A 25,351-nucleotide genomic window follows, 5' to 3' on the forward strand; every position below is an offset into this window, starting at 1 on the left:
AGAAACTACCTGATGCTTAAACAAATCTTCCTATTTGATCTCTCTCCTGCTCATCCTGCCTGTACAGACACCAAGGATAGGAGGAAAGAAGAGAAGGCCTTCAAAATGGCCCTCTGGAGCCATAGTAACCAGCTGTTCAAACAGCTGTCAGCAAAAAGGGACCCCACAACTCTTCTCAAAGCACACAGGAGTACGTTCATACCCTACCACTTGTTCTGTGGTAACCACATCAGAAGTTAGGTGTTCAAAATTAGGAATTCCCACTTATATTATGAATTTAAAAGAAAGGAACTCTGGAGGAAAAAAGGCAATGTGAATCAAAAAAAAACATCAGACTGCTTATGAGCTGGAACTCTAAATAGCTTCTCTAATAATGACCCCCTGGGTCCACTATTCCCTATGCTGTTGTTTTCCTTTGCTCTGACTATTCTAACTTGATTGAGATCAACAATAATAGTTAGTCACATAGTTCTATACTACTTATGATTACCTACAAAAATGTCAGCAAGACAAAAATGAAATACTATTCTCTCCTCTAAAATTCCAAATGCTCCTTTAAATTAAGCACAAAAATAAAAAAGAATCCAGTTCACCAAGGTAGTGTTTAAACAGCAAAGTCTTTCCAACATTTTCCAACTATTTGTAACAATTATATTTAAAAACTGACTAGAAAGAGGTGCTAAAAAATAACTCTGGAATAATTTAAATGTCATATAATTTTTATCTATTCTATTAAAAAAATGGACACAAGTTTCTTTTTTCTTTAAATAATGACATGTGATTCTTTTATAAATATTATCTAGGTAAAAATACCAGAAAATTTTACAAGTATGAGAAGAAAATTTGTGACTTGACAGATAACATACCAAAAGGTTCTATGAACTGATAAAGTTTTTCACCAACTGATATTGCTTCTGTATACTGCCGTAGGTGATAAAGAATGACTGCTTGATTATAGTACAGCATGCTGTTTTCAACATCATCTAATCCATCCATTTCTTCAACAGCTGAGTGGACCTATAAAACAACCAATGGAAAATGTGTTCTAACAACAGTAAGAAAATAAAAAGCAATAGTGAAAGAATTTATATGAATAAATAAGAACACAGAGTTAGGTACAGTGGCACATGCCTATAATCACAGCTACTCAGGAGGTTGGGGCCAGAGGATCACCAAGTTCAAGACCAGCCTGAACAACTTAGTGAGATCCTGTCTCACAAAATAAAAAGGATTGGGAACATAGCTCAGTGTTAGTGCACCCCTAGGTTCCATCCCCAGTATAGTCAAAACAACAAAAATTAGGAACATAGGTCAACATTCCTTTTTCTTTTAAGAGTACTAGAGTTTGAGCCCAGCACCTCAAATATGCTAGGCAAGTACCCTACCACTGAGCCACATCCCCAGCCCTTAATGGCATTTCTTTTTTTTTTTTAAATATATTTTTAGTTGTAGATGGGCATAATAACTTTATTATTTTTGTATGTGGTGCTGAGAAGCAAACCCAGTGCCTTCTGCATGCTAGGCAACTCGCTCTACCACTGAGCCACAACCCCAGTCCCATGATACTTCTTTCTTTTTTTTTTGTTTTGGTGGTGCTGGGGATTGTACCCAGGGCCTTGTGAATGCTAGGCAGGCATTCTGTCAACTAAGCTAAATCCCCAGCTCCCCAACCATATTTCTTATTTGAATTTTTTACACTATCAACAATAATTATTCTCATATGCTAAAAATTATTTTACTCATCTGTTTCAAACAGAGTAAAATTCTGTTACATCAGTTGTTCTAATGGGACTTTGTTAAGTATCAGGCAGTTTTCTTCCTTGGCATTGTGAAGATAAGTTCCATTTATTAACAGTCCAATTTTCCAGCCTCATGAGTAATAAGAGGCTATATAGAGGGGCTGGGGTGGTAGCTCAGTGGTAGAGCACTCACCTAGCACATGCGAGAGCCTGGGTTTGATCCTCAGCACTACATAAAAATAAATAAATAAAATAAAGGTATTGTATCCAACTACAACTAAAAAATAAAAGAAATAATAATAAAAAAGCTACATGGAGAGTGGACAAAACTCAAAATGATCTTTCCCATAAAAATGCTATGCAGTGTGCATAATTTGATTCCATTTTCTAAAAACATAAAATTTACACATTAAAAAACAATAGCTAACCATTTATGTGTCAGGGTTGCCACATTAAAATCTTTTAGGGATGAGAATACAGCTCAGTGGTAGACTGCTTATTACCTAGCATGTGCGAGATCCTGGGTATGATGCCCAACAACCCCCCTAGTGCCCCCCCCCAAAAAAAAACAAGGAAAAAATCACTTTTATAGGTTAATCCTTGCCAGACCTCCAGAACACAGATATCATAATTTCTACTTTATAAATAAGGAAATGAGCACAGTAATCTTATCTTATCCAACATTATATAGTTAGGAAGTATATTTTCAGGGGTGTGTGTGTGTGTGTGTGTGCGTGTGTGTGTGTGGTGCTGGAGATTGAACCCAGGGCCTGTGCATGCCAGGCAATTTCTCTACTCCTGAGTTATGACCCCAGATCTTTTTGAGAGCTCAGGCTGGCCTCAAACTTGGTGATCCTCCTCAGTCTTAGCCTCCAGAGTAGCTGGGATTTCAGGCATATGCTGTCACCATGCCTCTTATTCTAGGAGCTCTTATTATAAAAAAAAAAAAAAAAAAAAAAAAATAGTTTCAAGGCTGACCTTGTACTCCAAGACCAAACAAATCTTTTGTGGAAAAAACTGTTTATGGGCCATACTGTGCGTTACCTATGATATCAGCCAAGATAATCTGAGTACTAATTCTGGAGTAAATTAATGAAACCTGACAATGTACAAATTTATGAAGACTAGAAGCAGTTAGAAAGACAGCCTGGTTCAAACTTTGCTCTTAAAATCTTGCTCCTCCCCTTACTAGCTGTACAAAATTAAAATTATTAAACTTCCTATACTCTAAGGTTAAAGATGAAATAACAAATTCCTATCTCAAAGGTTGAATATGAGGACTGTATGAAATAAGACATAAAAAGCACTGAATAAAGAATCTGGTATCAAGGAAGCATTCACTCAATGTTGGCTATTAGCCTCATTTTCATTGAAAAAAAAATTTTTTTTTTAAACTGGGGATTCACAGGTGCTCTACAACTGGGTTATGACCACAGTCCCTTTCATTTTTTGTGATAGGGTCTTGCTAAGTTGCTGCGGTTAGCCTCAAATTTGTAATCCTCCTGCCTTAGCTTCCTGAACTGCTGGGTTGATAAGTATGTGCCACCACACACAGCTTTGTTGAAAACTTTTAACAGGACTTAGAAATGACTTTAATCCTAATAAAGAATTATGAAGAACCCGAAGGAATCACTTATTTCTCAGTGCACCATATTTTAGGACAATACTATACAGTATAAAAAGTACTCATTATTGTAGGACAGCAGCTCAAATGGATCTTAATATACCCTAAAAAACAAAACAAAACAAAACAAAAAAACCCAAAAGATGACACCCTGTAGCATTTAGCAGTAATTAAAAACGCCAGCTTCAAAGTAAAAAAGAAACTGGGTTTATGTAGCTCTAGTGCCTAAAAAATTGTCTGACAATTTAAATTTACATAGCTATCTGTCCCTTAAACTTTACTACCCATTTTAAAACACACACACACACACACACACACACACACACACACACACAGGGAAGGAGGGAGGGAGGGAGGGAGGAAGGGAAACAGGCAGGCGGGGGAGGGAAGCTATTTTACAGGGCTATTGAGAATAATACATGAGACATTACATACAAGTTCTTAGCATAGTCCTGTCATAGTACTTCATATATGGCTAGCTGACCCTATCAGTACCATCAGTATTATCTCTCTTAATATTAATGATCTAGCCCTGTGATGGGATATGATAAATATTGCTGTTATGACCAATTCCAGCCCAAACCAATTATTAATTAATCACCTACTGATACAAAATACTAAAACAATTTGACATTATAATTTATATACACTCATATACTATATAAATATCTTTATATATATAAAGATACATTCTTACATATATTCTCTCTCTCTCTATATATATATCTTTATATGTATATAAAGATACAACCCAGATAGAGGCTAAACAGATTCCAAAGATACATTAATTAAAAAAAAAAATACACTCAGGAGCTAAGATTTTTCATATAGTTCTACTTGAATTCTTTCTTAATATCCCAAAGCTCATTTAAATTTGGTATATTAGGCTACTCTGTTCAAGTTAATTAAAAACTAAAAAGAAAAAATACAACATACCTTTAATTTCCTGGAATAATTTTATACAAATAAAATTAATAACGACAAATACTTCAGATACATTAGAAATTGTGCTGGCAATATAAGACAAGAAATCACATTTGTTTTCCTTAACTATTTGTATTTTGCAAATTAACACAATACTTTCTTATAGTTAAATTCATTTGTGTATCACCTGATTCTTCAGCTGGTTAAGTGTTTGTCTCAAATTATCTGTTGTTGTTTGGTTACTTTTAAAAAACTCAGCTACTGCTGTATTCAAAATTATTTTATAATCATCTTTGTTTATATCTTGTAGACAGGCAAGGTGTTGCAGACAGGCATCATAATTTCCAGACTAAAAAAAAAAAACAAACCACACATACACACACAAAATTACATACCAGCTTTAAGAACATTATTTCCAAATATATTTCACTAAGCTTTACTTTAAAAATTCTTAAAAAAAAAAATAGAGTCCCCCCCAAATATACTAATTAAAGTCATTAGATAAAGCAATATTCATGTCAATTATGAATCTATACTCCATTTGTGTATAATGTCAAAATGCATTCTACTGACATGTATAACTAATTAGAACAAATAAAAAATTAAAATTAAAAATAAAGAAAAAAGAATCTTCATTTCCTAGGAATCAAACTCTGACATTGACACATTATACCAACAACATATGTATGTACTTACTAGCTATACTGGTATGTATTGGTAGCAGGGTTAAATAACTAAGTCTAGGCAAGAAAAGTAATAAAATTACTTCAAATTTTAATTTCTAGTACATATACTTTGAATATGCCAGTATCAAATTCTTTGACTTATATACATATATATATATATACACACATCCTAATATCAAGTAAAGTTTTCTTTCATATTGTTTAAGGTCAGAAAAGCTAAAATTCTGACAATAAATTTTGGGGGTTCCACTTTTAAAGTACATTCAAGACAAAGAATTGAACAGAGTAGTGGAATGAAAAGACTGACCAACATATTTACAAATCTAAATTTAAAAGACTTAAAAACAACAGAGCGAGAGTTAAAACATGTTTAAGAAAACACAAACGGGGGCTGGGGATGTGGCTCAAGCGGTAGCGCGCTCGCCTAGCATGCGTGCGGCCCGGGTTCGATCCCCAGAAGCACCGCATACCAACAATGATGTTGTGTCCGCCGAGAATTAAGAAAAAATAAATAAATGTTAAAATTCTCTCTCTCTCTCTCTGTGCCCCCCTCTCTCTCACTCTCTCTTTAAAAAAAAAAAAAAAAAAAAAACACAAAAGCATGAGAATGGCTAAAATTACTTCCATTCCTTTTACCATAGTTAGTTAAGCTCTAAAATGTTGTAAAATTAAACCTACTTCTCTCTAAACTTAACTCAATTATTACAGGAAAAAAATTTATAAATTTAAAAATTCACTGTGAAAAGATTCATAGTTGATAGTCAATTTGAGCAGACTGAAAGAGAAGCCATTTCTTACTGTGAAAGCTTGGAAAGCACTGGTGGATAATTCCTTCTCTTGATCAGTGATCCCAGAGGACTGACCAGTTCCTTCATGTTTCTCTGCTCCCTGATCTGCAAACATAAAAGTATTATATTTTTTGTCATTGTTATTTTGTTTGTAGAAATGAGAGTTGTACAATGAATTAGTATTTCTCTTTCTCTTGTGGTGCTGGGGATGAAATCAGGCCTTGAGCATGCTAACCATGTGCTTATATCACTGAGCTATACCTCCAACCCCTCCAACCTCTCCTTCTATTCTTTTTTTTAAATTTTTATTTATTTTTTTAGTTGTAGATGGACACAATACTTTTTATTTTATGAATTTATTTTTATGTGGTGCTGAGGATCAAACCTAGGGTCTCGCATGTGCTAGGCAAGTGCTCTACCACTGAGCTACAACACCAGCCTGCCCTCATTCTATTCTTTTTTTTAAAAAATTTTTTCAATATTTATTTTTTAGTTTTCGGCAGACACAATATCTTTGTTTGTTTGTGGTGCTAAGGATTGAACCTGGGCCGCACGCTACCATTTGAACCACATCCCCAGCGCCCCCCACCAAACTATTCGTAATCAAGTTGTCAAAGTTAGAACTCCCTCAACACTGGCTAATTAGTGTTAAGTGAAGCCACTCTTTGGAAAACTTGAAAATGCCTCCTTGACAATGGTAGAATACAATAAAAACCTGCATGCCTACTGAAGTAAGGACTACAAGCTGTTGACAGAGACATTCTGGCTGAGAATATGCTCCCTTAAAAATATTAGATCCGGAGGCTGGCACTGTGGCTCAGTGGTAAGAGTGCTTACCTAGCATGCTTGAGGCACTGAATTTGATCCTCAGCACTACATAAATGCAAAATAAAGATGTTGTGCCCACTTAAAACTAAAAGATAAATATTAAAAAAAATTAGATCCACCACTCAGCAATATTAAAAAATCTGATGATATTCAAGAAACTATGCCAGATCTTGGAGATAGAAGGAAATTACAAATACACCCACAATGACTTCAGGAAGTTTGTAATCTAAGTGGGAAGCAGTAACGTTTAACAGAAAATGATACAAAAAAGTGCTCACAGTTAATTTCTAGTCAAAGAATGCTTCTCCAGGTTTAGAAATCTAAAAGTCAGCTGGGCACTGTGGCGCATGCCTGTAATCCCAGCTGCTGAGCAGGCTGAGGCAGGAGGAGGTCAAAGCCAGCCTCAGCAAAAGCGAGGCACTATCTAAATAAAAAATACAAAATAAAATAAAATAAAAATAAAAAATAAAAAAACAGGCCTGGGGATGTGACTCAGCAGTTGAGTGCCACTGAGTTCAATCCCCGGAACACCACCCCCCCCCCGTCCCCCCCCCCCGCCCGCCAAAAAAAATCTAAAAGTCAACAATTCAATTTCCTTAACTCAATTAAATGTCTATATGCATCCTGATTAAAGATTAATGATTCTGAAATGTGCATGATGGCACAGTCCTATAATTCCAGCCTACTTGGGAGTCTAAGGCAGGTGTATTACAAGTTGGAGAAGGGGAAGGAAAGGTAAATTTTGTTATTTACATGTATGACAAGTAACAAAAAACCCCACTATTACGTATGCTTAAAATACACCAATAACATAATAATTAAAAATGGTATTCAGGGACTCGGGTGTAGCTCAGTGTTAGAGCTCTTGCCTAGAACACATAAGACCCTGGGCTCAATCCCTAGGACCACATAAAAAAGTGACCTTCCCCCATAAGGAAGGGTAATAAATTGAAACTAAATGCACAAAATTCTTGGTTGGCCATCCAGTTATCTCCATACAACCTTCTAAAACATATGCTCTCCAGATTAGACCTCATTCTTTAATGGGATTTCTGGGCCCAATTATTAGATTGACTTAGAAACAGAGATCAAAGGGAAACATACCCAACAATTTGCTAAGGAATTGAAGATTTTAGACTTCTACTTAAAGCAGAGTGGCACAACTAACTACAGCTCTCATTATCCCCTAGGAAATGTAAAAGTCTCCTAAAATTCTCCAAGAAAAGAAAGAAGCCAATTTCAATACAAACAAGCTGGACTCTAAGGCTGATAAGAGACTCAAGTCCCATTTATATTTACATTTCAGAGAACTAAGAAATGTAAATAAAAATGGGACTTGTAGATAAATAACCTTTTACATGTAAACTAATCATTATTTTACCTACATTCTTTTACTTCAGGATAAAATTTTTAAAAAATACACTTCAGTAAGATTTTTTCCTTATTATGTTTGTACACATTTCAAGTTTTCTGTAAGAAATGGGTATTAACTTTTGTAATCAGTTTTTCAAATGTTTTAAAACACCCACTATTTATAACTGCTGACTTCTTACCAGATAGAGTCTGCACATAATTCCACAATGTGTCTTTATTTGTCCAAAAGTAGTCTCCATTACCAATTGAAAGTGTATATGACCGTTCATCCATAAGCTTCACTTTCCTTCTACTCTGGCTTAACAAACATGGCTGACCTTCTAGGTGTGCAGAGCTCTTCGACCCACAAACCTTGACACTCTTTAAGCCAATAGACTTCATTTCTAACCAAAGAGTTAGTTGCCTCTAGGTTTCAACAACGTAGACAAGAAATGCACCACTTTTTCAAAACTGAGAAAGTCAGTTAACTGAAAGCACAGGTACATTCCAATACAGAATGTTAAAAATTCAAATTTGATTGGAGGATGACTATAACCTATGCAGTCAAACTATGGCCCCAGATGTTGAAGAAAAGATTTTCCAAAGAAAAAAGGAAATGTGAAAAGACCTAAGGAATCAACTGCTATTGCCACACAATATTGATAATACTTTTTGTGAAACATTCCTTTCCAAAATAGTAATAAAAATAATTCAGGCTCATTAAAGTCCCCATATAGGTTAAGGTTAAGACACCTGAGATTAACATACCTCATATGTGGTTTCTTTCATTATTCCTTTTTTTTTTTTGTACTGGGGACTGAACCCAAGAGTGCTTTAAAACTGAGTTGTATCCCCAGCCCTGTTTTAAAATTTTGACACAGGGTCTAAGTTGCCCAGGCTGGTTTCAAACTTGCAATTCTCCTACCTCAGCTCCCTCAACCCCCTGGAGTAGCCTGGATGACAAGTGTGTGACACTGCGCCTGGCTCACATGTGGTTTCTATAACCTGAAGAAACAACAACTTATCAAAACCCTGACTTCTACATAGCACAGAGAAATAACATACAACCAAAGAAACTATCTTCTATAGCCCCAACCTTTTCTTTTTTTTTTTTTTTTAAGAGAGAGTGAGAGAGGAGAGAGAGAGAGAGAGAGAGAGAGAATTTTTAATATTTATTTTTTAGTTCTCGGCAGACACAACATCTTTGTTGGTATGTGGTGCTGAGGATCGAACCCGGGCCGCACGCATGCCAGGCGAGCGCACTACCGCTTGAGCCACATCCCCAGCCCCCCAACCTTTTCTTATTAAGCCATCCTAATAGTCCAAATTCTCTGGCAACTTAAAACCTAGGATTTTGTGTCCCAGCTCCAGCTACTTCCTCCTTTCAAATAACCATAAAAAGTAAAGTCAAACAAGTCATCCTACAAGTTTGTTGGTATTTTGTTAGTCAACAAAGTGATATTGGTTTCACTCCACTCTTCTATGTTATACAGGAAAATAAATGTGAACCTTATACTGCCTCTTTCACTCTTTGTCTTTGGTTGGTGCCCCTCTACTTTGGGTCACCTCTCCCTTTAGAACTTGGCTGAAATATAACTCTGGGTGTGGGATTTGCTGGCTAATCCAGCTCCAAGAAGCCATACAACCCAGAAAGGGTGAACTGGGATGAGTTTTAACTAACTGGGAAAAAGAAACAGGAGGAAGCTGGATAAGTAAATCATCTCTCTTTTCTCTCTTCTATGCACTGAAGTTTCTCCTCAAAAAACTTTCCAGAAAAATACCACATGCAAATGACCTGCATCACTCTTCACCTTACTTCTCTCCCTCAAAAAAAAAAAAAAAAAAAGGGTTCTGCCTCCAAGAGGACATGGGCTGAAATACACACCTTCCATCAGTTGATCCTCACAAGTTACAATCTTTTGAAGTTAAGGCTATTAGGATTCCCATTTCACAAATGAAGATGCTGAGTTACTCACCTAAGACCCTTTCCCAAGGAGCACAGCTTTCTGTTCGTCTACTGTACCAAAGTCTGCTAATTTTACTCTAAACTTCATTTTCCACATTTGCCTTTGTCCATCCTACCACGACCCTAAAGTAATATTAGTCAGCATTTAAAAATATTAGTGCCTGGGCTGGGGATATGGCTCAAGCGGTAGCGCGCTCGCCTGGCATGCGTGTGGCCCAGGTTCGATCCTCAGCACCACATACAAAGATGTTGTGTCCACCAAAAACTGAAAAATAAATATTAAAAAGTTCTCTAAAAAAAAAATTAGTGCCTGAAATGATCTTATTTAACCTTTTACCAGTTCTGTAAGGTAGGCATTATTATCATTCTCATGCTACACATGGAAAAGTTCCTCAGGGAGATTCTATTCAAGAGATCTTCCTGCTGTTCTTTAAAACATTTTCCAATCAAGAGTGTTGTATATTTCTTGCTCCTTCTACCCCACATAGTTCTTTTTTTTTTTTTTTTAAAGAGAGAATGAGAGAGAGAGAGAGAATTTTAATATTTATTTTTTTTTCTAGTTCTCAGCGGACACAACGTCTTTGTTTGTATGTGGTGCTAAGGATCAAACCCGGGCCGCACGCATGCCAGGCGAGTGCGCTACTGCTTGAGCCACATCCCCAGCCCCCCACATAGTTCTTTATCATTACAGTCTCTCTTCAAAATATCACCTCTAGAGAGCCCTTCTCTAATCAATCCATCTAAAAAATGAGGTCCTTGCTCTCAGTTATCTTCTATCTTTTTATTAGCCCATTTTCCATTGCTAAAACAAAATACCTAAGGCTGGATACTTTGTAAAGAAAAGAGGTTTAATTAGCTCAGTTTGGGAAACTGAAAGTCTAAATTTGGGCAGCCACATTTTCAGTCATGTTTTTCTTTCATACTACTTAATAAACTCCATTAAGATATAGACTTTGTCTTGTTTCCTGCCCAGTGCCTAAAGTAGTGGCTTGCAAAGAAGGCTGAATACAATAATACCACACCGTATTAGCTGGTCTCAGGTGGTCCTGCATTTTCAGTCTTGCTTTACTTAAATTTATCTTCTACCACACACAGTGTGATCCAGTCACTTACCTTTTTCTTATTTTTAAAAATTTTTTGTGGTGCTGAGAATAAAACTCAGGGCTTTACATATGCTAGGCAAATGATCTATACTAAGTTCCTAGCACCTTGGTCACTTACCTTCTTAAATCCTTTCATGGCCCTCTTTTGTTACCTAATGAACAAGACCCTCCATGACAAGGACCCTCATCTCAAAACTCAAAGAGGAAGCAGCATGTAAAGCAGATTCTGAATGAGGAAAGTGTTCACCAAATGGAGAAGAAGGTTACTACAGTTCAGAAGCTCAAAAGAACAGAACACTTCATAAGAAAGTCAGTCTGGTGTGAAGAGCTTGATGAGTTTAAAAAAAAAAAAACTGCTGGAAAGAGACTCTAAAGAAGCTCATAAACCACATTAAAAATTAAGGATTTAATGCCTAAAAGATGGGACAATCTTAGAACATTTACAGGCAGGGAAATGCCATCATCCAAGATTGTTTTGGGGAAAAAAAATAGAGTACAGCAACAAAGAGAATGGATTCAATAAGAAAAGACAAAAACCAATCAGAAGGCTACTTAATGAGAAACACTACATTAAGAGATAAAGTCTACAACCACACCAGGTGAAATGGAGATGGAAAGGAGCAGAGATTTAATGGAATGACACTAAACATTCATCTACTTTATACAAATTCAACTTTACTATCTACAGAACGGTTTGTTATTATGTGGCCTATAAACTTAAAACTGTAAAAGAAATAGTACCCAATCACAAAGGACCTTATTTTCAAATATATAGATTTACACAGCTCTCACCAAATGTAAATGTAAATATGATAGGTCTGTCTCTAATAGAATAAAGAGCAGGTTTTCAAAAGCAGGTACTGCGTTACATTCATTTCTTCAACACCTAAGGCAGTGCCTACACTAACTATTTATGAATGAATTCACCAACAGAAGGCTTTTAAATTGAGGAAGGACTTGAAAAGTGGAAGGGTTGTAGGTCTAAAAGGATGAGTCTGGTCAAGTAAGTGCAATGGGATGGGCAGGTAGGAATGGTAAACTTGGGGAACAGAGGTATGGTCCTAAACTAAAAAGGAGGATGTTGGTCCCCTTGTCCAATCTTGGACACGCCTCTCTGATACTTTCCTCCCCATTTATCTCTCCCTATTCGATATGGCTGGCTTCTTCATTTTGCTCAATTATCATTTCCTCAGGCCTTTTCTGACCAACCTATCTAAAATTCTATAGCTCATGTTACTACCCTCACTTTTTAAATCGTTTTCCTGTTTTCTTCTTAGCAGATTAATGAAGAGATTCTCTAAATTTTCTGCGGGGTGGGGGGAGGGGAGTAGTGGTAGTGGTGCTGGGAATTGAACTCAGGATCTTGTGCATGCTCTACCACTGAGATAGGACACCAGCTATGGAGACCTATCATCTGGTCCTGTATTAGGGTCAGATGACTTGTATTTCAAATCAAAGTTCATTTGTCAGTTGTTGAGGTAAGGATCCACTAAAATCTACAGCCATTTAGATTTCTTTTTCCTTTTTGCAGTACTGTGGACTGAATCTGGATGCTTTACCACTAAGCTACGTGGCTAGGTTTTAATTTTTTTTATTTTAAGAAAGGGTCTCACTAAATTGCAGACACTGGCCTCAAATTTGCTATCCTCCTGCTCTAGTCTCCCAAGTAACTGGAATTACTGTGCATGAGCCATAGTATGCAGGGAGATTTTTTTTCTTTTCTTAAATTAAACAGCACTGTAAAAAAGTGTGGTGAAGGCTGGGGTTATGGCTCAATGGTAGAGCGCTTGCCTAGCACGCGTGAAGCACTGGGTTCAAGCCTCAGCATCACACAAAAATAAATAAAATAAAGGCACTGTGTCCATCTACAACTAAAAAAATAAAAAATAAAAAAGTGTGGTGACCACTTTTAAGTTCTGTCTCTTAAACTCCTTCCAATAAAACTCCGATGCCACAGAGACTATTAATTTCTTGCAGGGAACATGTGCCTGACTTTTGTAGAAGTTGCCTGGAAAAAAGTTTTATAATCCTTACTGAGGAAGATTCTAAGACGGGGAAAATAATTCACCAATAAAATCGAGATTATGTAATTAATCTTTGAGGAACTGGAGAAAAACAGATCCTGAGCAGAAGGTATCAGCACAGACACTGAAACATCATGCCTATTTAAACAGTGGTTTTCACTATTAGTTCCACAGGATATCGCTCAAGTGGCTGAAACAGCCCAGGTGACATAAATGCACCTGTGTACACCGGGACGAAATCCTTCGTCTGCCTTTCTCATTGGGAAGTCGAAAAGTCTGAAGCGGCAAAATAAATTTACGTCATTTAGGTCAGAGTTATTTTGGAGACCCAGGGCAGAGGCGGTCAGTAGGAGGTTTCACGCTTCGCTAGAGTAGAAAACTATTGGACCTGGGGCCCAAAGACTCACGTAAGCCACCGCGAGGCAGAGGTTGGAGGAAAGAAATGCACGCCCCCAAGTCAAGTCGTCCTGGAATCCCCACCCCTAGTCCCCACCCCGGGCGCCGCCGACTCCGCGCGCAGGATCTGCACACCCCCGCGCGTCCCGCTGCCTCACAGCACCCGGCGCCGATGCCTCACCTGCAGCCTTGTCTGCAGCCATCTTCCCTCCTCGGCTCGGGTTCTTCCCTGCAGGTGGCGTGGCCCCGACTCCCGCCGCCGGGCTGGCCGCTGTCCTGGACCTCCGAGGTCAACTCTGAGCCCACCGCAGTTCCGGGCCCCCTTGTTCCGGCCAGGGGAGTGGGCAGACCGCGGGCTGAGGAAGTGACGAGAGCTAGTTCGCGTCGTCTAGCAACAGGAACAGCGTCCCCGCCCCGCCTGTGCCTCTGCCTCCCGCCATCCGCAGCTTCCGCCCTATGGCGTCGGGGTACACATTACTTCCGGGGGCTGCGTCCAACCGCGCCTGCAACGCCAGCGTGGGAACTGCGGATGGCCCCGCCCCACGCTGGCGTTCTCTTCTCGCCCCGCCCCCGGCGGGGCGGGCGCGCGACCCGACATGACGTGCGCGCGCTAGCTCGCATCTCTTGCGAGTGTGCCAAGTAGAAGCGAAAGCAGCTGTGCTAGACTCTCCTTTGCTTATTTTTTAATTTTTAAAATTTTGTTTACTTATTTTAAAAAAATATTTTTAGTTGTCAATGGATTTTTAAAAATTTATTTATATGCAGCCCTGAGAATCGAACCCAGGGCCTCACACATGCTAGGCAAGACCTCCATCACTGAGCCACAACCCCAGATCCCCTTTGCTTATCTTGCCTAAAATACCAGTGTTAAATCTTTTGACTCTCATTTTACATCAAATCATGTGCCAAGCATGGAGCTTTCTTTTGGTCTAGACTATTGCATTAATTTCTCACAACAACCCTAAGAGGCGCTATTGCAGTTCCCCGTTAAAAAACAAACACGTTTTAATTTTAGAACATTTTTAGATTTGTAGAAAAGTTGTAAAGATGATTCATAGAGCTCCTGAGTACTCCGCATCTAATTTCCCTATTGTGAACGTCTTAATTACTCAATTACTATGGTATGTAGGTCACATCTATGGAAACTTTGGTGCATCACTATTAACTCCACACTTTATTTGGATTTCACCAGTTTTCTGTTCCAGGCTCCCAGCATTTATTCAAATCTCTGCCCTCATCTTCTAGGGATGGAACCCAGTGCCTCGCAGATGCTAGGCAAGTGCTCTACCGCTGAGCCACATCCCCATCCTTTTCCCTTGATTTTGAAAAGTACTTTTTTAGAAGAATGTATCTCAATTTGGGTTTGTCCAATATTTACCTCATGGTTAGACTGAGGCTACGGGCTTTAAGAAGAATGTCTACAGAGGTAACGGGCCATTCTCATCACATCAAATCAATGGTATATGCTATCAAACAACTGTCACTGATTATGCTACCCTTGATCAACTTTTTGAGCTGTTTGCTAGGTTTCATTGTAAACTTACTTCCTCTTATCCTTCCACACTAATCTTTGGAAGCAAATCACCACACTCAGGATAGGAAGGAGGATGTAGAGTGCTACTTCCTGCAGGGGGGAATAGGTAAATACATTTTCTTCTTCTGGGGAGATTTGCCTCTTCTCCTCCTATGTAGTAATTTGCTCAATCACATGTTTATATGAGTGTGGACTCATGGATTTATTTATGTATTTATTTGCAATGATGGGGATCCAACCCAGGCCTTGTGCATGCTAGGCAAGCAAGTGCTTTACCACTAAGCTACACCCCTAATTTTAAACTTAATGTAAATAATCATGATATATATATATATATATATATATATTTTTTTTTTTTTTTTTTTTTTGTACCAGGGATTGAACCAGAGGCACTTAACCACTAAGCCATCCCCAGTCCTTTTGTATTTTATTTAAAGAAAGAGTCTCACTGAGTTGCTTAGGGCCTAACTAAATTGGTGAGGCTAGCTTTGAACTCAAGATCTTCCTACCTTAGCCTCCCGAGCTACTGAGATTTCAGATGTGTGCCAGCACACCCAGCTCAAGCAATACATTTTATTTAGGGTCTTCATTCTTTTCCATGCAGACATCCATGTTCTTTTTAAAACCACTAAGTTTTAGAATGCTTTTTAAACAATATATAACTGAAACAATGTCTCCCAACTCCTCATTTCCTTATCTGGTTCAAGTGACCAACTCTCTCTCTCTTTAAAAAAAAAAAAAGATCATTTATTAAAAAAAAAAAAGGCAGGATGGATTTTAAATTTTTTTCGTGTAATTATCAATATTCAGAGGAATGAGTTGATAGCCCAGCAATCTCCAGGACTATTTCCTTTCTAAGAAATTTATTCTGAACCACGGCTTTTTATATATTCAATATTTTTTATTTATTTTGAACATGAGATGGTTTTCCATTTATTTATTTATTTATTTATTTTTGAGAGAGAGAGAGAGAGAGAGAATTTTAATATTTACTTTTTAGTTTTCGGCGAACACAACATCTTTGTTGGTATGTGGTGCTGAGGGTCGAACCCAGGCCGTACGCATGCCAGGCACGCGCGCTACCGCTTGAGCCACATCCCCAGCCCCTAATTGAGTGGCTTTTTTAAAAAATAAAAAAGGTGTTAGTTTTTGTCAAATGTTCTCTGGCTTTTGAAATGACTTTTTTTCTCTATTTATATAATGAATTATAATAATTACTTTCTGAATGTTAAACCAAGCTTCTATTTTTGAGATAAAAACTCACTTGGTTATGGAACATAATTCTTTTTGCATGTTGCTAGATTTGGTTTTTGTGTATTTTGTTGAGAATTTTTATACCTATATTCATAGGATATATTGGTCTGTAGTTTTCTTTTTGTGTGATGTACTGTCCTGCTTTTGGTATCAGTATGTTAAACCAGACTGATAGAATATGTTGGGAGCTTTTTATAGTATTGTTCAAGCCTTTTATTTCCTTGTGAATTTTCTATCCAGTTGTTCTATCCATATTGAAAATGAGGTATTGAAATCTCTAGCAATAGATGTTGAATCATCTATCCTTCCCTTCATTTCTGCAGTTCCTGTTTCATGCATGTTATTCTTTTATAGATGAAAATATATTTATAAGGGTTATATATTTTTAATGGATTGATCATCCATTTATCGTTATAGTCTTTTTAGGGGGCTACCAGGGGTTGAATTCAGGAGCACTCCACCACTGAGCCACATCCTCAGTCCTATTTTTGTTTGTTTGTTTGTTTTTTTAAAGAGAGAGTGAGAGAGGAGAGAGGGAGAGAGAGAGAGAGAGAGAGAGAGAGAGAGAGAGAGAGAGAGAGAGAGAATTTTTTTTTTTTTTTAATATTTATTTTTTAGTTCTTGGCGGACACAACATCTTTGTTGGTATGTGGTGCTGAGGATCGAACCCGGGCCGCACGCATGCCAGGCGAGCGCGCTACCGCTTGAGCCACATCCCCAGCCCCCCTCAGTCCTATTTTTGGTATTTTATTTAGAGGCAGGGTCTCAGTGAGTTGTTTAGTGCCTTGCTTTTTGCTGAGGCTGGCTTTGAACTCTCAATCCTCATGTCTCAGCCTCCTGAGCCACTGGGGTTACAGGCTAGTCTTTATCTTTAGTAACTTTATTTTTAAAAGTTCATATTGCTTGATTTCACTATAGCCACTTCAGCTCTCTCTCTCTCTGTGTATCTATGTGCGTGTGAGATTATTTGCATGATACATTATTTTCAACCTAGTTTTTTTTTAATATTTATTTTTTAGTTTTAGGTGGACACAATGTCTTTATTTTTTATTTTTATGTGGTGTTGAGGATGGAATCCAGTGCCCCGTGCATGCCAGGCAAGCGCGCTACCGCTTGAGTCACATCCCCAGCCCTCAGTCTAGTTTTTTGGTTTTGTTTTTATTTTTGTTTTTGTGGTACTGCTGATTGATCACAGGCAAGTACTCTACCACTGAGCTACACCCCTGGTCTCTTTCAACCTGCTTTTAATCTATTTTGAATCCAAAGTCTGTCTCTTGTAGACTGTATATAATTGGATCTTCCTGCTTTCTTCAGTCTGACAATCCCTATCCTTGACTGGATTGTTTAATTCATTCACATTTAGTGTTGTTATTAATATAGTTCGATTTCCATTTGCCTTTTTTCTTTTTGTTTGCTGTGTATCTCATGTTTTTCATTCTTCTCTCCCTTCCTTCTGCTATTCCCATTACATGTATATGTTTGAGTGCTTAATAGAGTCCCACATTTTCTTTATTTTTCATTCTGTCCTTCAGATTGCATAACTTCTATTAATCTGTCTTTATGTCTGCTGATTCTTTCTTCTGCCTGTTCATAGCTACTGTGGTGTCCCTCTCTTGTAAATTTTTCAGTTCAGTTATTGACATTTTTCAACTTCAAATTTTGTTTCTTTTTTGTATTTTCTTTTTAGTTTTTTGAACACACTTAAAATGGCTACTTTAAAGTCTTTGTCACATCTGTTATCTGGTTACTCACACATGCTAAAACCATAGCCTGTTTTTTTGTTTTGCATTTTTTCCCCCAGTGTATGAGTCATGCTTTCTTGATTGCTTGTATGTCCTATAATTTTTTGTGGGGGAGAAACATTTTTAGATAATATATTTTAGTAACTTTGTGTCCTGGCCCCTTTTCTCTAGTGATTGTTATTGTTTTTGTTTGAAAATTTGTCTTAGCAGCTGGTTCTATTTTAGTGTAACCTTTTCCCACCTGTCAGCTCACCATGTTAAGCCTCTCCCGTTGCTCCTCAGGGTAGCAGCTCGCTTGTCCCTGGTCATCCTCGGATGTTGACAGTAGTTCAGTAGTTTTTACTACTTTCTTCATTTCCCTATTATGGGAGTCCAAAGTATATTTGTTTGTTTGTGGTGCTGGTGATTGAACACACGGTGCTCTATCTCTGAGCTACATCCCCAGCCCTTTCTAATTTAGTTTTTATTTTTATTTTTTTTATTTTGAGACAGGGTTTTTATAAATTGCCTAAATTGGCCTTGAACTTGATCACAAATTGAACTCTGCAGTCAAGGCCTTCCTGCCTCAGCCTCCTGAGTCGCTAGAATTTCAGTTGTGCACCATCACTCTCCACCAGAATACGTATTCTTACTAGAACATAAAATGAAACTTTAAACCCAGGGCTATCCACCTGCAATCCCAGCCTCTTGGAGACTGAGGCAGGAGGATCACAATTTCAAGGCCAGCCTCAGCAATTTAGCAAGACCCTGCCTCAAAATAAAAAATAAAACAGACTAGGGATATAGCTCATTAGAAAATGTCCCTGTTTTCAATCCCCAGTATCTATCTATCTATCTATCTATCTATCTATCTATCTATCTATCTATCTATCTATATTTATTTATATTTAAAAAGATACCTTAAAACTCTTTCCCTTTAAAAAAGCATAAAAGTATATGTAACAACTATTGGGTAAGGTATTCACACCATGCTATACTGTTCAATTTTTTTATACCAAATCATCCACTGACATTTGTAGAACTATATCTTAAACAACAACAATAACAACAACAAAAAAAAACTTTACTTTTAACTAACTTCAGACTTAAAGAAAAGTTGCAAAAATTGTTCAGTGGCCATATGCTTTTCACCCAGCTGCATCTTACATAACCTAAGTACAGTCATTAAAAAGAAATTAAAGGGCTGTGGCTGTGGCTTAGCAGTGGAGTGCTTGCCTAGCATGTGCGGGGCCCTGGGTCCGATTCTCAGCACCACATAAAAATAAATAAATAAAGGTATTGTGTCCAACTACAACTAAAAAATAAATATTTTTTATTTTTTTTTAAAGAGAGAGTGAGGGGGGGGACAGAGAGAGAGAGAGAATTTTAACATTTATTTATTTTTTCTTAGTTCTCGGGAGACACAACATCTTTGTTGGTATGTGGCGCTGCTGAGGATCGAACCCGGGCCGCACGCATGCTAGGCGAGCGCGCTACCGCTTGAGCCACATCCTCAGCCCAATAAATATTTTTTAAAAGAAAAAAAAAATTAAGGTGGTGGACTCCTGTGATCCCAGCAATTTGGGAGGCTCATGCAGGAGGATGGAGAGTTCAAAGCCAGCCTCAGCAATTTAGTGAGGCGCTAAGCAACTCAGTGAGACCCTGTCTCTAAGTAAAATATAAAATAGGGCTGGGGATGTGGCTCAGTGGTCCAGTGCTCCCGAGTTCAATCCCCAGTACCCCTCCCCCACAAAAGAAAATTAACCTTGGTGTAATCCTATTGTCTAAAGCACAAAACTTACCTGAACATCACTAATATTTCCACTGATGTTTATTTTTCTGTTCCAGGATTTCACACAGCATTTAGTTATTGTTTCTCCTCAGTCCCTTCTAATCTGACAGTTCATCAGTTTCTCCTCATTTCTAGTAATCTTGACTAGTTTTTTTTTTTAATGTATATATTTTTTTAGTTGTGGGTGGACCCAATACCTTTATTTTATTTATATGTGGTGCTGAGGATCGAATCCAGTGCCTCACACATGCTAGGCAAGCGCTCTACCACTGAGGCACAACCCCAGCCCGGTTATTTTGTTTTATTTGCTGTATTGGGGTTTGAACCAGAGCCTTGCATATGCTTAGCAAGCACTCTACCACTGAGATGCATCCCCAGCCTGACCTTTACTTTTTTTGAAAAGCACTAGTCAGTTATTTTGTAGGATGTCCTTTGGTTTAGGTTTGTTTCATGTTTCTTCATGGTTAGAATGAGATTATGCATTTTGGGCAAGGACAGTACAGAAATAATTTTGTGTCCTTCTTAGTATGTCATATTAAGGAGTTGATGATATTGATATACCATGTTATTGCTGGTGATATTAACCTTGAGCATTTAATTAAGGTGATGTCTGTGTGGCATCTCCACTCAGAAGTTATTTTTCCATTGCCATTAATAAATATCTCAAAGTGGATAATTGTGGGAAGCCATTCTCGCACGTGATTGGGCACCTCCCTGGTTGGGTGTGAGGCGTTCTGGCCAAACTGTGTCGGAGCTTTCCCCACCCTCTCCAGGTGCGAGAGCCTGTCCGTGTGAGGGTGTGACTAACCACTGACCCTGAGGCCAATCACTGACCCTGACCTTGGAATGATGCCCCCCTCGACCTTCATTAGATAGAATTTTCCCCTGAATTTCTTGTTCCCCAATAAAAGGCCACTCCCTGGGGTGCTCTCTCTCTCTCCTGCTAGCCCTGAGTAAGCCTACTGGGTGGTTTGAGGTGTGAGCCAGAGAGGTGAGAGCCTTCTGGACCTGGTCATAGAAAAAGATAATTGAGTCTGTGTGTTTTATTTTGATCTCACTAGTTAACTTTTATGCCACGAACCTCTTTAATGAAACCAGTGTGCTGGTCGCCTGGTGGAGATAATATAGGATTATTCAAATATCCTGTTTCTCCTAAAATTTTTTACCCACTTGAAATTAGCATTCATTATTTCTGCAAGAATTGGTTTTCTAGTATTTGCCAAATATTGATTTTTCTATTTTCCTCTTTCCTCCTACAGAATTGGAATTCTTCTGTAAGAATTCTTTTCCGTTTATTTATTGATTTTTAGGGATTGCAATCCAACACTATCAGTATTTTAATATTGAGATTATTCTAATGTTGGCCATTCAGAACTCCTGGCAAGTCCCCATCCTTTTGTGATTCCTTATCTTGTAGCACCATAATAAATTCTGGACTCCTCTGTTTTCTCTGTTCCAACCCTTGAATCAATCAATTCTCCATGGAATCCTGGTTGTTTTCCCCGAGGAATGGTGTCTAGAAGCCAATATCTGAGTTCTAAATGTGTTCATTGCTACTAGAGTCTCTTTATTTCTTGGCTCTTTCTGTGGAAAAAGCTAGAAAATGCAAAGCAAGGTAGCAAGGCTTGTAATCCCAGTTACTCAGGACTGCATATTTGACACCAACCTGGGCAATTTAGTGAGACCCTGTCTCAAAATAAAAATAAAAATAGGGCTGGGGATGCAGCTCAACAGTAGAACATTTGCCCTGCATGCATGAGGCGCTAGGTTCAGTTTCTAGTACTCTTTAGAGGAAGGGAGGGGGAGGGAGGGGGAGAAAGAGAGAGAGAGAGAGAGAGAGAGAGAGAGAGAGAGAGAGAGAGAGAATGTATTTATACTAACACACATGCACATACATGCATGTAAACATCCCCCACAATTTCTCTTATATATCTCTATTCTCTGTATATTAAAAAAAACCTTGATTTTATGCCCAGACCTCTGATTCTAATACAATACCACAGGATTCCTTGTTTGTAACTTTTTCTCTCCAACGGTGAGAAAGCAGGCTCTCTCTTGTATACAATAGATGTATACTTATCTATTCAATTGTAGTATACACATAAAGTAGTGCTGGAATTACCAACTCACACAGAAAACACATTTACCAACCAGATTACAGCATTGTGTAGTTTTTGTCTCTAACTTTGCAGTATTCAGACAAGATACCGTTTTCTAAAATTAATAAAGGTAGTTCTTTGTTTTTTCACCCACTCAGGGTGATAATATTCTTTTGTTTAAAATTTACTTTTTGAGGTACTGGGGATTGAACCCATGGGTGCTTTACCCTGAACTATATCACCAGCCCTTTTTATTTTTTATTTTGAGACAAGGTCTGGCTAAATTTCAGAGGTTTGAACTTGTGACACTCCTGCCTTAGCCTCTTGAGTCACAGGGTTTACAGGAGTGCACCACCTGCCCAGTCAATATTCTTATTTATAATACAGTTAGATCAGCATGTTACTGTTTATATTCCATGTAGTCCCCTCACCTCATTCATCTCCATTGGTTTGAATCATTTATTTTTTTGAGAGCCTGAAGGGAGCATGTAGTATTAATATGGGTCTAAAGTCAGCTATATAAAACAGGTTCTTAACTTTTTTTTTTTTTTTTTTTTTTTTAGTGCTTGGAATCAAACCCAGGACCTCACACATGCTAAGTGATCTATACCCCACAAAAAGTGTTATTAAAAAATGTAAGTATTAAAAAAGTAAGTGTTGTTAAAAAAAATGTAAGCTGGGTGACACCACTTGCAATCTCAGCTTCTCAGGAAGTTGAGGGAGGATTAAAGGCTCAAAGCCACAGGCTGGGGGTTGTGGCTCAGGCATAGAGCACTCACCTAGCACGCATAAGGCACTGGGTTCGATCCTCAGCACCACATAAAAATAAAATAAAGATGTTGTGTTCACCTAAAGCTAAAAAATAAATATTTAAAAAAACAAATTAAAAAGGTATTGTGTCCAACTAAATTAAAAAGTAATTATTAAAAAAAAAAATTCAGTCAGCCTCTGCAACCTAGCGAGGCTCTCAGCAACTTAGTGAAAACTTATCTCAAAATAACAAAATAATACCAATTAAAAAAAAAGGTTGTAACTCAGTGGTAGAGCACTCCTAGGTTCAATCCCCAGTATTGCACAAAGAAAAGAAAAGAAATGTAACTCTATCATTATCCTTTTCTTTTCTACCCTTTTCGCAACCAGCTCTTATAAGCAATTTAAGTTTCTGAGAACTATGCTTTCCCCCTACATTTTAAAAAGCAGTGATATAGCCAGGTAAGGTGGTTCATGCCTGTAATCCCAGCAACTTGGGAAGCTGAGGCAGAAGGATCACAAGTTTGAGTCCAGCCTCAGCAATTTACTGAGGCCCTAAACAACTTAGAGAGACCCTTGCCTCAAAACAAAAATTAAAAAGGGTTGGGGATGTGGCTCAGTGGTTAAGCACCCCTGGGTTCAATCCTCCATACTGCCTAAAAACCAAACCAAACAAAAAACAGTGATATTAAACAAAACAAAACAAAAACTAACAAACAAGCAGTGATATAGCTGGAAATGCCTATAATTCCAGCTAATTGGGAAACTGAGGCAGAAGGATTGCAAGTTTGAGGCCTGCCTGGGCAAGTTAGTGAGATTCTGTTTAAAAAAAAAAAAAAAAAAAACAATGCTGGGGGTGTAGCTCAGTGGTAGAGTGCCCCTGCACTACTGCAAAAAAAGAAAAAAAAAGTTTTATATAAACATTTCTGATGTAGACTGTCAGCTACCTATGCCAACATCTCTTCATTATCCTAAATTATACAAACTCTGATTTTAGCTGGATGCATAATCACCCAAATAAAACACTTTCATTCTCCTGGTCTCCCTTGCAGCTGGGTATAGCTTTATGACCAAGTTTTTTCTCATGAGCTGCAAGAAGAGTTGAATGGCTACTTTTTGCAGACTGCTTTAAAAGATTGCTGGCACATCTCTTTTTCTCAGTCCTCTATTTTGCTGCTTAGAATACAAATACAAATATGAGGGATCTGCAACAGTTATCTTAGAGCATGTAAAGGATCCTAGGGATGGAGGAGTAGAAAGCTTAGAGCACCCATGTTCTTGATGATTTCTTAGGATTTTCATTACCAGTTTCAGACTCTGTGTGTGTGTGTGTGTGTGTGTGTGTAAAACCTTATCACCTGCCGCAGAGAGGAGCTAGACTGCTTGGCTGTACAATCCACATTAAAGAGTCTAATTTGTTTTCTATTCCACAAGAATCCTCCATCAACTTATGCTCAATGTCTTGAAAACCGTTGTTCTTCATATACTTTGCCCTTTTGTTTTGTTTTCTAGACCTTTACTCAAATAGTTACCTAATGTTCTATGATATATACCTTCTACAATGACCCTTGAGAAAGTTTCCAATCTTTTACTATTGCAAAGAGAATTATGCTGGATACAGTGGTGCACGCCTGTAATCCTAGCAGTTTGGGAGGCTGAGGCAGAAGGATGGAAAGTTCAAAGCCAGTCTCAGCAAAAGCGAGGTGCTAAGCAACTCAGTGAGACCCTGTCTCTAAATAAAATACAAAATAGGGGTAGGGATGTGGCTCAGTGCCCAAGTGCCCTGAGTTCAATCCCCAGTTACCCCCCACCAAGAGAGAAAATTTTAACCAACATCTTTAGACATGTACCTTATCTCTTATTTCATGATAACTGTGTAGACGTATGTCCATAGAGGGTTCTGATGGAAGAAAAGCCAAATACAGACTCTTTTAGGTGAATTGAAGAGGATTTCTTTCTTATGGTCATTTATTTTTCCAGAATCTACTATCACTCCAGTCCAGCTTCCTTCAGAAAACCCCAGTTTATTAGGCAGGACTGTACCTGTCCAAATCCCAGTTGTGAATTATTTTGGGTTCTTTCTTTGTGCTTTGAACTTTAGGGCCATTGCAAGTTAAGGGGTAAGGTTAAGTAACTGTTATAAACATCCCTGAACTGTCAATGATAGTTAATAATTTCCTTGGACCTTCTATATAGAGAGGAGGCTGAGCTATCTCCAGGAGACTCATTCTCTCACCCACTGCTTGGCAACTGTATTGATGAATGCTAATAGTTGACTCCAATTGAAGGGAAGCCAAGTTCAGTTACCCTGTTGGGTAAATTAAACAGATTTTACATGCCTCAGGGATCCAGAAGGAAATGAACAGAGTCAGAAAACAACAAATTGTTCAGAGGTTTTCTTTGAAATGCAGAGTTGCAAAATTAAATTTAAAAATTGTGGGTCGCAGTGGCACATACCTGTAATCCTAGCGGCTCAGGAGGCTGAGATAGGAGGATCACTAGTTCAAAGCCAGCCTCAGCAAAAGTGAGGTGCTAAGCAACTCACTTATCTTTAAATAAAATTAAAAAAAATAGGGCTAGGGATGTGTCTCAGTGATCGAGTGCCCCTGAGCTCAATCCCAGGTACCCCCCCATCCCCCCAAAATTTGGAAATTAAAAAAAAAATTCTAACTATGGGTGTGAGTATGCTTGGTGGTGGAGTGAGTTGTAAATAGTTATGACTAGGTAAGCTAGGATCACAGTAGGCCTTCAATACTGCCAACTCCTAGAC

General features: G+C 38.1%; 2 protein-coding genes across 6 annotated transcripts in view; one reads left to right on the forward strand and one right to left on the reverse strand.

Annotated features, from left to right (window-relative positions):
- The window catches only part of Cnot10 (CCR4-NOT transcription complex subunit 10), a 71,556-nt gene extending 57,641 nt beyond the window's left edge, over positions 1-13,915 (reverse strand). For 2 of the 5 annotated variants that reach the window (XM_005317318.5, XM_078038226.1), the window contains exons 1-4: positions 13,613-13,914; positions 5,772-5,866; positions 4,475-4,636; positions 867-1,017 (exon numbers count right to left, since the gene is read on the reverse strand). In XM_005317318.5, the coding sequence (XP_005317375.1) occupies positions 867-1,017; positions 4,475-4,636; positions 5,772-5,866; positions 13,613-13,634 (430 nt within the window). In that variant the 5' untranslated portion in view covers positions 13,635-13,914. Of the gene's footprint in view, positions 1-866; positions 1,018-4,474; positions 4,637-5,771; positions 5,867-13,612 lie in introns of all 5 variants that reach the window. The other 3 variants (XM_078038227.1, XM_005317317.4, XM_040289912.2) reach the window with 3 other exon arrangements.
- Positions 13,916-14,114: 199 nt separating this feature from the next.
- LOC144375049 (uncharacterized) overlaps positions 14,115-25,351 on the forward strand; it is a 79,828-nt gene continuing 68,591 nt past the window's right edge. The window contains exon 1 of the mRNA XM_078038225.1: positions 14,115-14,297. The gene's annotated coding sequence lies outside the window, so the exon portion shown is untranslated. The remainder of the gene's footprint in view (positions 14,298-25,351) is intronic.

The sequence above is a fragment of the Ictidomys tridecemlineatus genome, chromosome 2 (assembly GCF_052094955.1).
Source record: "Ictidomys tridecemlineatus isolate mIctTri1 chromosome 2, mIctTri1.hap1, whole genome shotgun sequence".
NCBI lineage: Eukaryota > Metazoa > Chordata > Mammalia > Rodentia > Sciuridae > Ictidomys > Ictidomys tridecemlineatus.